The following is a 15,402-nucleotide window of genomic DNA, read 5'->3' on the forward strand; positions in this document are numbered from 1 at the left end:
TTGTTCTGGTGTGTTTGGTTTTGGCCTTCATCATCAATATATTTGGTTGATCAATCAATGTGATGGAAAAGAAGCAAAATAACTGGTTAAAAAGCCAGGAAAATCCAGTAATTACGCTTGTTTCTGACTACAGAAGCCCAGGCCCTCTTACTTTCTTTCTTTCTTTCTTTCTTTCTTTCTTTCTTTCTTTCTTTCTTTCGCTTTCGCTTCGTCTCTCTAAGGTCAATGGGCAGAGTTACCTCAGCTCATTAGCTAAGATTCCCTTTCTTGTATCACTGTGTTTGGTTCAGTCCAGGTAGACACCAAGGAAACAGCATGGTTTCTGTCTGAACAACTGAAGCTTTCTGAGTGACAGCGAAGTTAACAGCTCTGCTTGCAAACACACACCCACACACACACACACACACACACACACACTCGCGCAGTGGATTCAGGTCATAAGTAAAGCCCTTTTCCCTTTACAAAATGCCTGGTAATTGGAAGAATCCTGTCAGGTGTGTGTGTGTGTGTGTGTGTGTGTGTGTGTGTGTGTGTGTGTGTGTGTGTGTTCTTTCTCCCTGCATATAAAAATGTACAATATTCATGCTTAAACATTTTCAAACATCATGTAGGCCTATGTGTGTGATGTCCAGACATTAAATAGAGGGGTGAATATAATACTGTAATAATGATTTTTTCTTTTATCAGAGTGAAAACAGAACAGAAAGATGAACAGCTTGTTAGTTAATGATATAGCCCATAATTTTCCTTTAGACTGATGAGCACAAGGCTTGGTGGCCACCTGTGTTCCTGTCATGCTAATCAAACTGAATTTATGACATATAGCCACATTTTCCAGCAATAAAGGTATGGTACTGTAGGCTACTCATTAAATAAAATGTACTGTAACCTAGTAAAACAAACACATAAAACTATGCCTAATGATGACCAAAAGTTACTACATTTTTAATAAGAAATTGCTTTTTTAAGAAATACTACAACTGCAATACCTACATTTGTGTCATATAGCCTAGTTACAGTAGCAATTTGCCATTAAAAAAGGCGTCATATATCATAGCTACTGTATTTTGCTCTACATAATGTAATTGCCCTCCAATGAATGACAGAAATGTTCAAATAGTCTCCATTATCATACCCTAATGGTCGCACAAAGTCAGCAGGACTTTTGAGAGGATCCACATCCCTGCCAAAAGTGCTGCATGTAAGAGTATTATATGGTGCCATTATCTGAAATCAATTTGAATTAGGTTTACAAGGCAACAAACAAGCCTACAGGCTTTTAAATATGAACTGCAATCTGGACACTATACTACACTTGATCATCAGCTTGTTTTTAGTTTATTTACTCTGTACTCCCTGGAAAGTAGTCCTGGTGAAAAATAGTGTTTATGTAATTTTCCTGAGCCCCACTAAGCCTTTAACTTACTTTCTTCATCTGATCCAAAACCAACCAACCAAATTTCCAGCCAAACCAATGAGAAGCATCAAATCCTTCCATTTAAGAAACTACATATAGGTCTAGGCTGCCATTTCCCCTGTTAACAGATATTATTAAAATAGTTGCCCATTCATTTTATGTCGGTTCACTAATTGGTTAATCTGCCATTGTTTCACAACTTGATACAACAAGAAGTGTTGTTCTGTCAGATAAAGAAAGACAATAGCCTACCAACAGGTCGCAGTTGAAATACTGTAGGTACATGTTTATTTGTGTTGATTTTTGCTGAATACTGATGACTGGCAGTTTGACGAGAAACAGATGGAAAGAGCAGGAATAAAAATTATGTAGATAGGCAGAGTGCGAGATGAGGAACAAGAGATGAGACTATAAAAGGAGAGAATACTAGAGAGTGGAGGAGGAAAGAGAGAGAAGAGGGAGAGAGAGAGTTGATATTGACTGAGAGGCTGAGAGTCGTTTCAGCACTCTGACTCGTGGACAGCAGCCACCATGCCGCGCGCGCAGCTCTGTGTCCTTTAAAGCGCGGGGTTTCCTCCTCAAACTCGCAGACAGTCCGTTTCTCAACGCTTTTCTTCATTCAAAACCCGATTGGAAACAAGAAAAACAAACTAAAGTCGAAAATGGAGTGTACCACGCTGAGCAGAGAGGGAGCAGGGCTTGCCAAGCCGCCCAAACATCTGTGGCGACAACCTAGGACTCACATACGCATCAAACAGCGCTTCAACTCGGACAACGAGCGCTACCTGTGCCGCAACCGGACCCTGGAGAAGCTGCGACCCGGGCTGAAGAAACCCCGCATGTCCTGGCCCTCCTCGGTGAAACGGTAACCGCTTTCCCGTCTAAACTGTCTGAACTCATCACATGTTAAATCCCCCAATATTGTTAATTCAAGTTAAGTTAGATTTCTAAAGACATAGATAGCTATATGGAGAAAAAGTCTCAAACTTCTAACGGAGTTACCTTTAACCTTAATGTTAACGGGTCAACTGCAGCAATGATTGATGACTGACAGTTTGTTATGTTACTCGGTACAATTTGCTGAATTACCCAATGTTAGTAACGTAGATGTAGCTCAAGCTCACCAGGACTGCTCACCCATTTATTTCCCACGTTGAATATGATTATTTAGAAGGACAGAAAAACCAAGGCTATGGCAAAGTCTTATAAGACCGACAATATAGGTCTAGTTATTTAATGTATGCTTAATTACAAGAGTTACACCAAATCAGAAGCATATTAAACACTATTTTTTTTATTTATGATGAAAGTTATTCAGGATTTGTACTTAATTTGCACCAATCCCCACACAGAAAAATGAATGAATTAGGCTACCACCAACATTTCCAATACCTCCTTATACCCTGTTTAGGTGACGCTAACGTCCAGGAGTGCAATGATTAATGTCTAGGTGTTATTATTTTCATAGTTACAAGATGTAGGCTGGACCATCAATCTTTGCTGGCTGTTTAGTCTGAAACAGAAGTACATTTCCAGGATAAAGCCTGACATCCGCGGGTTAGCCACACACAGGAGTTCTGAAAATCCCTTCCATACGGTAAACAACTACAAACTTTGAGCTAGCAAGCCACACGCTGAAAAAGTTTTGAAAAAAATTAATCGTGCAACAAGGTAGGCCTGCTTGGTTCTTTTGGGGAATGATTGTAAAGATTTACAAAGAATATGTTTACGGTATTCGTTATCTAAGTGGGATGTTTTGGGACCGATTGGCGGGGATTTGCTATGAACAAAGTACACATGGCGATACACTGGTAAGAGCAAATTAACTATGTATCCAGCTAATTTAAATAGATTACGTTACTGTATTGTGTGAACAGTTAACTTCATTTAATATTGTATGTGGCAATTTCTTTTGCGGGGTTCAAATGTTCCACCAAAACAAGTTCCTTACTGATACTATTTTGCAGAGGCACTGCCGTTGCGTCGAGAGCTTAGCGCCGCCCAAGATGATTGTTTTAAAGAAATGCAAACAACCCAGAGCGTTTTTTTCTCTCCAATCCCAGTACGTATCTGTGGTGTAGCCAGACCTTACTCCACAGACTGTACTGGCTGTTGTAATACCATAGCAGAAAGTCTCTGCCTCCTCTGTGCTACTTTACACCAAAACCTCTGAACCCACGCTGATTAATAGATGGTGAATGTCAGATGGTTTGTGAAGCACTGTGTTAGAATATTAGTATATAAATATCATCAGTTAAGTGTGTCAACACCTGCTAGAAAAATCCTAAAGCTCACCAAGTTTTCCTGGTTCTCTGCAAATGCAACCAATTAGAATTAGAACATTACAGTTTTTATATATATATATATATATATATATATATATATATATATATATATATATATATATTAGGGCTGTCAATCGATTAAAATTTTTTATCTAATTAATTACATACTCTGTGATTAATTAATCGAAATTAATCGCATACATAATTAATGGTGCCTGAACCGATACTTTTTAAGAAAGTAAAAAAAGAAAAGATAAAAAAAAGGGTAAACAACAGTCACTGACATTAAAGAACGGCTTGTTTATTGCTAAGGCCATATGGTCAAAATTAAATGATTTAACAATAACAATAACTTATTTCACTAGTAAATTGCTGTTGAATGACAAAAACAACCACCAGATGGGAAAAGGACATTTACAATAACTTCAAATGCACCACGAGGCTGTAGTTTACCAGTTTCATTGAACGCACCGTCTGTGTCGTTTTTCCGACGCAGCTGCAGATTGTTACATCCTGCTGTTGAATCCTCTACAGTAAAACACAGTCAAACTTTACACCGTTTAGAGTTAGCTGTCAGCATTGTAACCGTGTTTAATCCAGCTACTAGCTAGCGGTAGGCTAACGTTAGCTGCTGTCGAGTATAGTGTTAACTAGCTAGCGGTAGGCTAACGTTGGCTGCTGTCGAGTATAGTGTTAACTAGCTAGCGGTAGGCTAACGTTAGCTGCTGTCGAGTATAGTGTTAATTAGCGTCACGTGCAGCGGTGTTTGTGTTGCCTGTATCGTCTGTTTCAGACCATCAGAGAGAAGTGCAGACATATCAGTGGCACCAGATTTCGGTAGCCAGGGTTGGCAGGAAGAAGATTTTTACAAGTAAATGTTCCAATTAATGATCCAGGCAGCACATTCTCGTCTCCCTCCTTCATTTTACAGTCCAATGGTGGCTAGAACAGCTCCGGGTCAAACGTCAATATGGAATGGATTAATCTGCGTAAATTTTTTTAAGGCATTATTTTTTCTCAGATTAATTAATCGAAATGAACGCGTTATTTTGACAGCCCTATATATATATATAATATATATTATATTTATATAAATATATATATATATAAAATATATTCTGTCCTGCTGTACTATTGCATTCTTGACCTCTTGCAAAAAAAACATGCAATTACAGAATAATTGGTTCTCTTGATTATTGAAATTATTAAGATTATTAACATGTAACAAAATAAAGAAAGCTGTAATTTTAATCATTGTACTGGCAGGGGTTTGAACTAAAAGTCCATGAAATACCACAATGTGATTGAGTGGGTGTCTCCTGCAGAGGCTTCCTACCTGTTCTCCAGGCGGGCTTTATGTCTTACTACATACACTTCAAGGGATGATGGAGGAGATGTGAGTGATGGTTTAGCTAACACTAAACTGCTCTGTAAACCTCATCAGTTAGGCTGACAGAGGGCTCAGACTCCATCTGCTTCAGTGTGTCATTCCTTACTCGTTCGTGCCAGAGCATGGCCAGGGAAAAGATTGATAGTTGGTGTTTGTGCCTTCCCTTTTTTTGTATTATTTTTACAAAACAGCCTTGCTTTTGGGATTGAGGATTTTGAAAATATGTAGAAGAGAAAGAAACAGAGAACATGAGAAAGCAATAAAATGAATATTTTTGTATAACCGTGGCATAAGTCTTGGTAAAACGTATTTTTTTGTGGCACATTATTAAGCAGGATCGGCCGATACGGATACCTATCACCGATCATGAGATCTATTTGTCGCCTTCTATTTATCGTGTAGCATAATTTATTTATTTAGCTATTCTTAACAACATTGTAAATTATGTATTACAATTAAGAGTTGAATAGTGAATAGTGAATTAATTAACAACTACATTATTTAGCTTATTGGCAGGCAATGTGCAACATATTTCACTCTCTCTTATGCGAGGGCCACATCGTCCACCTTTACCTGCGCCTGTACCTTGCTGACCTGAACACGTGTGGTGTCCACACAAAAAGCGTTGCTGCTGTGGCGATCCTCACATTGCATCATCATGTTTATGTGTCCTATACTACAGCATGTTAGCGGCAAACACTGATCCTCCACATTTGTATAGTGTATATGTGTTTCCTACAAGAAAGAAAGAGAAAGCTTTAATGTAAAAAACAATAAATCATGATTGGCTGAGTTTAACAGGCATGAAAACTGCTGTCAGTGCAGCTCTGCTCCCCAGATACAGCTTACTGTCAACAAGCAATGCTGCGGATCGTCTCACCTCAAAGGCTTTTCACACACAAGCTGAAGTGCTGTTTTTTTCCCCTGATAGTGCAAATAAAAATAATCACCAAGAAAATTGTTTGTTTTTTGTAGTCTTGACACAGGTAAAGCATTGACTCTGCAATACAGTGTATATCAGTAGCATTAACATATGTCTTGTATAGCCCACAGTATTTAGTTTTTGTCTTGAGGTACTTAAAATGTACTTGGATTATGTTTACACTTGACAGCACGGGTAACACAGGGACGTTTTTCCTACACATCCTCTTGTAATTCATACATGCTTTAAAACAGACAGTAAACACCTCGTCTGGTTTGTCTATTTTGATATGTTCTGTTAAACTTACCTGAGCTTCCTGCTTGGATCTGCAAGTGGTAGTTTATTTCCTTTGAGAAGATTTCTATAAGTGGATTTTGTTGTCCAATGTGTGTTAACCTTCTTCTTCTGAAATAGTTTTAGCAGATCTTCAGTGAATCTTGGCCTTGTGTACACATTAGAGATTGTTTTGTTTTTGGCATTTTTACTTTTAATTTTAGGGTCACAGTTTTACTCATAAGTGAAGTAAAGATGATACAACTCATACATTCAATAATTAAAAATTCTATATAAAAAATAATGGAAATTCTAATCTGACTATTCTCAATGCAGCCACATCGATTTCATATATGCATCAGACCTCACTTTTTATAAATAAAATGCATGAAAATCATAATAAAATAGAAGAATATACATGCACTGACAAGGGAAGTGTGAATCTGGCAGTGAGATGATACTGTGTGTGTGTGTGTATGTGTGTGTGTGTGTGTGTGTGTGTGTGTGAAAACAAACAAAAATACCAATGAAAGGTCTGAGTTCACTGAGATTAGCCTTTGTAGAGTTGAATGGGCATTGAAAAACTGCAACTGCCAGTCAAGGTTTTCCTTCATCCTCACAGTCAACGCGCTACCTTGACTATATCACATCAGTTATTTACAGACACTATCTAGAATCCTGTCAGTGTGAATGCCGTATGCGCTAACTGCAAACAAAATGAGCTGTAGGTAGGAGTAAAAGCAATGAGTCAGCCAGCTTTATAGCCACCACGACAACACTGCTTTTACATATTCTTTGATGAATACAAATTTCTTTTTTATCCCAGAATACCTCTGATTGTGCATCATCCCAGATGACTCACATCAGTTTTAAATATAAAACATCCTTAATATAGGTGGGATGAAAATGTATGTAAGTCCCAATATAAAATGGTTATGAAGCTCCCTCTGTTTTATATCATTAAATCTTTATTATAATAAATCTTCTCTCCCGACGATAATGTCATTGCCCATCTTGATGTTTCACTGTGGACATCGTCATATGCCAATTTGGTAGACATCTCCCAACCCTATTGCAGACTGGAAGAGATAAATTTTAGCGAAGGTATTTACAGGTATTTAACATTGCAGTGCTTGTGTCTAGTGTTGTTTTCTTTTAACACTATGTTTTGAAAGAAATGCAGTGTCATACATACGTCACTGCGGGGTCGTATTCTTCAGCAGATCTTTCTTCTCCTAAGGTATGCAATTAGAAAATTCTTCTCTGTTGACAATAATGTCAAAGTATATACTCGACTTTCTTTCCTTAGTCTTAGCACAATATAAATTATCCTAATGCTGATTTACAATTCACTTGATCTGCATCCAATTCTGTATGTTTTATATATGTGTAACCTGTGGGCACACTGACAGGCTCATAAATGTCACAGAATGAGCTGGCAAAGTCCAGGGCAGTTGCACACAACAAAGTGAATTGCCTTTCAGATATGGGTATATCTTGAAGGCTGCTCTCCCGGCTGAATTGCAATGAATTTCACTGTCTTGCTTAAGGACACTTCAACTACTGGCTCTTAAAGGGAATGCTCTGGTGGCCTTTTCGGCACAGGATGTTCTCATGCTGTTAAGTCTGCAGTGTGTATTCCAAGTGGATGGATTTTCCACTTGAATCACAATTTAAGTGGTTCTTTAGTAGATGATTTGCACCTCAAAATAAAAAAATCTAGCACATTGTAGGTCTTTTTGGCCCAGGGTTTTAGTTTATTTCTAGTTTCAGAGCTTCAGGAGATGATAATGATACTGCTTTTTATCCATATTATCAAATTCCTGGTTTAGAAATCCGTACATAGGGATTTATTTAACTACAAATGTAAGGATTGCATTGGAGCTATGAGTATGCAGCTTTCCCCTCCTGTCCCCTCACTAGATTTGATGTATATTTCCTTTAGTTTCTGAGAACAGCCAGTGTTATCACAGTTAGTAAAGTCACACTTTATCCTGCCCTAATGAACGATTTCATAGTCAATAGTGCTCTTGTTATGAGTCCAGTCAGTCAGGTACTCCCTTTGAGAGGTCAGAAACAGAGTCGTGATTGTAAAAGGTGAAGATGAGTGTCCAGTGGCCAGGGCATTGATTTATTATCATTGTGGTTTATTGAAAAGTTGACAGAAGAAACACGAAGCAGCCCACACCCGTCCTCCAGACTGTCAGCCGAAGACAATCAGAGTGGTCCATGGAGACAGTGTTCAGTCTCTGAATTTGTTTTTTGTTATCTGGGCTGTTAGCCAGTCACAATTAGTCAGAACTCTGGAGACTGCTTTCAAACAAGTGACAGGTTGAAGACAAGCTGAAAAAACTCAACACAATACTATTTTTTGGTCTCATATTGTAGTAGCAAGTAACTTTAACAATAGTCATTTATGGAGTCATTATGTAGTAGGTCACAATATATGGGTTTATGAAGGCTGCCACCATATTAAATGCCAATATTCAGTATCTTTGGAGTTGACTTATAATTAAAAAATAAATGTTATGGTATGAGGTTTTACATATTCATATTTAATTGTTGGCCTTGTGTCAAATTACAGTATGTTTTCTATTCCATCATGTGTTTAATTGCATTCAATTGTTACTTCATACATAGTGTATATACTGTACAGATACAGTACATATACATGCAGTACCTACATGTACAGTTCTGCCAATAATACACGGAGAATGAAAACCGACCGTACTCTGAATCATCAGATTTCAGAACTGCTGCATTAGAAGTATAACCATGAAAAACATTTATTCTCTTCACATGGCAATGACAAATATAATTTACTTTAAAAGGGAGCTGTTGCATTAAAATGTCTTAAGAAGTCAAGATGTAGGCCTACTTCTTGTTGTATTTGGTCATGAAAATGCATTAGGCCATTAAGTTTCTTTAAAAAGACTCAAGATGCGTAATGAATGTAATTCATCCTCTTTAGAACAGAGCATGGCAGAGACTTTCTCTTCCCCTTGATTTCTCTTTGCTGTCGACAAAGCAGCACAATCAAAATGTAAATCAGATGAGGTTTAATTATTCTCCTAGAAAAACAACCAGATACTCTAACTCACTGAAAAGCACTGCATTGTTGGTTTGCTGACATCTAAGAGCCTGAAAGGAAAGATACCGATAAAATCCTTGTAAAGTGGACACAGCCCCTTTCTGTCATCACAGACAACATCTTTGTTCTTTCAGCTTTCTATTGTAGTTCATTCTTCATATAGGGGTGGCATTTTAGTCATACAAGTCCCAAAAACATCTACTGTATTCAGTTTGTCTCTGCTCGGCCAAGGTGGCGACTTCACTATTATCCATGTTGAATCAGTAGTTTGCATATAGCAGAAAGGAATAGATCACCAACTGCACAGACGTACTGGGTGGATGAATAAACTATTATCTATCTTCTCATCTAACTTTCGGAAGGAATAGTTTAACATTTTAGGTAATTAAGCGTATTTCCCTAAACTGTTAAATTACTCATTCTAAAATGTCTCCTCCATTCACATTTTAATGTGAACCCTGGATCACTGCTTTTGGTTGTTCAAGCCAGTGGTCACCGCAGAGTGAAGTAAACAAATGTACCATTAGTACGTTAGCTTATGTAATGTGACAGATGAATGTGCAGCCATTTCCTTCTCTATAATTTATTACAAATACTGTATATGTCTTTCACTGAGCCTTCTATGATTTTATGTACTGTAGATAAACCTTTAGGCTGACATAATACAATTGTTTGTTTGAAACTAGACACAGCTGTGATGTAAAAGCACATTCATTTAAAAAATCCCTGTTGCCTTCTTGCCCTCTGGCTGGTAAGACTCATGCAGAATTGACAGTGTTTACTCATTTCCCAGGCAGACCAGTTGCCTGTGGCAGAAACAGGTGAGGCGTTATTTGGGAACTGCTGTTGTTGCCTGCTTGATAAACTTGTTTGTTGATTTTATTCAGGATGTGATGCTTTATAAGCTTTTATGCCCTCTTATACTTAAATAGAATACATTTGCCACTGCCTTCCTCCCTGCAAAAGAACAATAAATTACACTCTCAGATCATCAAATCATCAAAAAGTGTTAACATTTAAAGTAAAATTACACAAAATGTCCTAAAATTCTGAAGCAGTGGTGGCAATAATATAACAAACACTGGTGTGTCATATTGGAAGACAACATACAGAATTGTATAATAAATAACATAGGAAAATTGCTATACTTACAGGCCCAAAGTGGAATTCTTCCCAATCAGCCTGTGACAAATAATTATGAATGTCATTAATGCCAAATAAACAGGAAATGAAAAACATAATGAGTCCACGGACACTAGCTGTAATGTGAAGAATGTATTTTATTATCTCTCCAGTGGCATCCCACTCACAAGAGAGAAAGTGAATTGTATTAAAATGGCACAAGCAGGCGGTTCAATCTTAGCATCAGGCAGCACTGTCGCCTCGCAGCAAAGGCCACTGTGAAGTCTGCATGCTCTCCCGGTCAATTCTATACCAAAGGACACATATGTTGGATTTTAGGAATATTCCTGTCTTCGCCTTCAAACTGGAGCTGGTCTCTGTGCACTGTACTGTGGCATTCTCTGCTTCGAAAAATCAAAAGGAGGGGTCAAAGGATTATAGGGGATTAAGAAGTATGATTTGATTAATTAAACCTAGCCTGTAGTTGTCAGGATCATTGGAAAAATCCAAAGGCTGTGCTTTTCCTTTATCTGTAGTAGTGTGGGTTCTGGTGTAACTTGCCATGTATTTTTGAGGAGCAAGCAATCATAACAGCAAATAGGGTTTCTGATCCATCTGGCAGCAACACGGCAATAGCTTGGTGATGGAGCACTACAAGAGATAAGTAAAGCACTTCTTGTCCATATATATTCAGTGCCCACTGATTCAGTCAAGGTACAACAGATCAGAGAAATGAAGGCAGTTGCTCGTGATAAACCTTGATGAATTACCAAACAATAGTGGACTCAGTGGATGTAATAGAAATTTGTATTCCCGTCCTTGCACTGACCTCACTCTAGAGGCTGAAGCACGAGTCCTGTTTCATTTGTTTTACTGCTTCTTTAAGTGGTAGGATAGAAGGAAATTACACTTTGCCCTTGTTAATGTTTTTATCTTGTCGAACTACAGAGAGCTGTCAGATGGTGCGCACCTATGCCAATACCCAGCAGTTCCCAAACTCATCACTACTAACAAAATTGAATTATCTTGCAATGATCACCCCAGAATTTCAGATCAGGTCTCTTTTTTGTTTGTTTTGTAGCTGTGGCTGCATACTGTATATCCTTTACACTTCCATATAGGGAGTAACAATAACGGCAAAAGTATTGTATACTTTCAAGATCATTCATATATCACCATGTTCTCTAACAACAGACAGTATTCCTTTAGCCCAAGAATGTAAATGACAAAACAACTTTTTTTTATTTATAGTATCAAATTATAACAAGAGTTATCTCAAGACACTTTACAGATAAGAGTAGGTCTAGACCACACTCTATAATTTACAGAGACCCAACAATTCCAGTAATTCCCCCAAGAGCAATCAGTTAGTGCGACAGTGGCAAGGAAAAACTTCCTTTTAGGGAGAAACCTCGGGTGGTGAGGAAAACTTCCTTTTAGGGAGAAACCTCGGACAGACCCAGGCTCTTGGTAGGCGGTGTCTGACGGTGTCGGTTGGGGGTGTGATGAACAGTGGCAATAATAGTCACAATAAAGATAATGGAACTATGACTAGAAATAGTAGTTGTAGTAGTTCATGGCATAGCAGGGCACTGCAGAGCATAGCAGGACGTAGCAGGGCATAGCAGGACGTAGTAGGGCGTAGCAGGATGTAGTAGGGTGTAGCAGGGCGCGGAACAGGACCACGGCGACAGATGCAACCATGATGTAGGTGCCGCCCTAATCCAAGGAAAACTGCTGGGTGAAAAAAACATAAGGACTCTGGGGAATAAGCCCCCCAGAGCTAGGTTAGTAACAAGCATTTCTGGGACATGTATGCACACAGATGGAAAGAGAGAGGAGAGAGGAGCTCAGTGTGTCAAAGGAAGTCCCCCGGCAGTCTAAAACTATAACAACATAATTAAGAGCTGGTGCAAGGCAAACCTGAGCCAGTTCTATAAGGGTTGGTAGATGAATCTGACGACTATGAAGAGAAGCAGAGAAGGGGTGCAGCGTCTGTAGTATACACCCTCCCCCGCCGGTCTAGGTGAACGCTGCAACTCCTCACTCCCTAACTATAAGCTTTATCAAAAAGAAGAGTTTTAAGTTTACTCTTAAATGTGGTGACGGTGTCTGCCTCCTGAACCCAGACTGGGAGCTGGTTCCGCAGGAGAGGAGCCTGATAGCTGAAGTCTCTGGCTCCCATTCTACTTTTAGAGACTCTAGGAACCACAAGTAACTCTGCATTCTGGGATCGCAGTGCATACAACATAACATTTTCATAAAATATTGTGGCAAAACAATCTTACAAAATTAATGTTGTAATTCTTTAAATAGATATCAGAAATATATTTTTCTCCTGATGTTTCAAGACAGAGCAGGTGGCAGCTGTGGACAGCTACAAAAGGTGCATTTACTTTGATTTGGGGGGTGTATTTACATAATGGCAAAACAATTACTGATAAAACATTTTTTGGGTGCCTACAAACAGTCCAATATACAGCATCATCTGGTACTGAAGGCCGCATCGGCAATTTGTTCAAATGCAGCTATTTTGGAGATACTTGCCACTTAACCTGCTGATTGCTTGTTGGCAACAGCTTAGTCACCTTCTCCTCTCCCCCTCCTCTCCACCTCACACAGAAACAATACATCTGTAATATCTGTAATTGCTTTAGTTTGACTGGTAATATGAGAAGCTAAGACAACAGATCCATTCCAGGAGCAGCAGGAGGCAGCAGGCATAATGACTCAGATTCATCACATCGATGCAGATCTGTTGGTGTGTTGAGTCAAGGGGTATCTCTGTGCAGATTACTTAGACACGAGCACAGAATGGGATTCATTTTCCTGTTAAAGCAGGAAGGCCTTAGCCTGGCTCCGCCCTCCTATGTACTTCCGAGAGTCTGGTAGGACCAGGCTAGGAAGGCCTGGCCATGTTGCAGGGAAACCGTCGTCTCCCTGTCAGCATGTTAATCACAATTATATCATTGCCAAATTCATCATTTGAATTGTCAGAAACAAAAGAGATCATGGTGGAGACATCTCAAATCTTATTGTCTTGGTTTTCTTGTTCTCTTGTAAAACACAATATTTTACGCCAAAGAGGTTATGTTTTTGGTTCGGTTTGTCCGTTTGTTTGCTTGTTGGTTTGTTTCTCTGTCAGCAGGAATACAGAAAAACTACTTACTCATAGGACTTGGTGGAAGGGTGTAGCGTGGACAGAGGAAGAACCCATAACATTTTGGAGCGGATCTGATTCATGGTGCGGATACGCAAAACAATTTTCACTTTTGTTAACATTGCGAGATTGGGCATTTGTACTGCATTCATGTGGTGTCGGAATAATCAGAAAAAATTGTTCACGGCTGAGAAAATTCAAACTGCATTGTCATTGTGATATAGGGCATGCCTTGGCGGAGGTCTGCGCTCTCCGAGTGCCCTTCTAGTTTGATATGAAATAGGTAAATTAGAATCAGAGTCAGAATATTTAATAGTTTTGTTAATTGTATCAAAAAATGCAAGTCTAATGGCAGGCAGTCTTTTTGGAATCAAAGGGCCATAAATCAGTCCTAGTGAAGTTGTAATTTGTGACTTTGTGTTAAGGCTAAATAGTATAAATGGATTTGTTAGTAATAATAACTTGTTACCCTTGTGCTTATCAGTCCATTTTGAATAAGTTACTGCTGCAAAAGACAAAAACTAAATCTTATTTGAGGTTTGATTGTGCTTAAATAAGAAATAGAATATGGTTTGAACCATTTATCGTGTGGCTATCATACATGTTGAACCAATATAATGCTGTCCAGTGCCACTTAGTGACTCACAATGTTAGTTTTAAAATGCTTAATGTAGCACAACTAAGGGCTATGTTACAGTACTTATATGTTATGTATGTATTACATAACATCTGTGTTGTTTTCACTGATTCACTTCACAGTAGGTTTGTGTTGTTTGCGTTGCACTAACAGCAATCAAACTGACACCCTTTGCCTCAAGATATTGTTATAATTTGTGTTTTCATTTATTCATAACAGAATTAAAGCTGCATTAGGCAATATTTGTATGTTAAAATACACCCACCTTAATAGCCTGAAACTGGTGCTGTAAAGAGAAGGCAGTGTCATGTCCCCTGTTAAGATGCTGGTGATCAGTTCTAATGAGATTGTGGTCTAACATATGGAGACCATTAAAAGATACTTTAAAGCTTACCAGCTAAATACATATATAAATGTACTCACTGTAGATCGTGTTAACTTGGTATGGAATACAAACCGCATACACAGCAGGCAGGAAGTACAACACTGCAACCTGTCCCCCAGTCAGCTAATCAGAGAAAACTGCAGTCACCAAAGATGGCTGAGCTTGAGGGCTGCTTCTTGTTTTTATCCACCATCTGTGCCCTTGCTTGCCACTACAAGAAAGAAATGTAGGCCTTTACTCAGACAGCTCTATATGATTTCTGTGAAAAAAGGTTTTTCGGACTTAAAAACAACTAAAGTACACTTTAACAAATATGCACGCACACTGTCATGCAGAGGTTTCATAGTTCTAGGAGGGGATCAGTAGACGTCTTCAACATATGTGTTCATTCTCCTCCATTTGCAAGCTCTGCCACATCAGTTTCCTGCCCCAACTGTAATAATAATGGTAATAATAATGCTAACAATTATATTCCACACCAATCATGGTCGGCAAATCTTACACCTATTTTTAAATATTTGATTTCAGACTCTAAATTTTCAATGATTTTACAGACGACTTTCCTGTTGTTCTCTGTCCTTCAACCCAGAAGCAGCTGAACTTGAGAGCCAGTCACTGGCTTTGAAACAAACAGCGAAATAATTTTCTAACCCTTTGGATAATGGCTGTTTGTGTCTCATGGGATTTCTCTCACTTTTCCTTTCTCTTATTTACACTACA

The 15,402-nt window shown here is 38.6% G+C and overlaps 1 protein-coding gene across 3 annotated transcripts in view; it reads left to right on the plus strand.

Moving 5' to 3' along the window:
* Nucleotides 1–15,402, plus strand: part of LOC116053030 (cAMP-specific 3',5'-cyclic phosphodiesterase 4C-like) — a 107,122-nt gene that overhangs the window by 22,217 nt on the left and 69,503 nt on the right. For 2 of the 3 annotated variants that reach the window (XM_031303892.2, XM_031303894.2), the window contains exon 1: nt 1,960–2,282. The exons of the other annotated variant lie outside the window; for it this stretch is intronic. In XM_031303892.2, the coding sequence (XP_031159752.2) occupies nt 2,080–2,282 (203 nt within the window). In that variant the 5' untranslated portion in view covers nt 1,960–2,079. Of the gene's footprint in view, nt 1–1,959; nt 2,283–15,402 lie in introns of those variants that run through there. 3 annotated transcript variants of the gene reach the window in all.

The sequence above is a fragment of the Sander lucioperca genome, chromosome 11 (genome assembly GCF_008315115.2).
Source record: "Sander lucioperca isolate FBNREF2018 chromosome 11, SLUC_FBN_1.2, whole genome shotgun sequence".
NCBI classification, from domain to species: Eukaryota; Metazoa; Chordata; class Actinopteri; order Perciformes; family Percidae; genus Sander; species Sander lucioperca.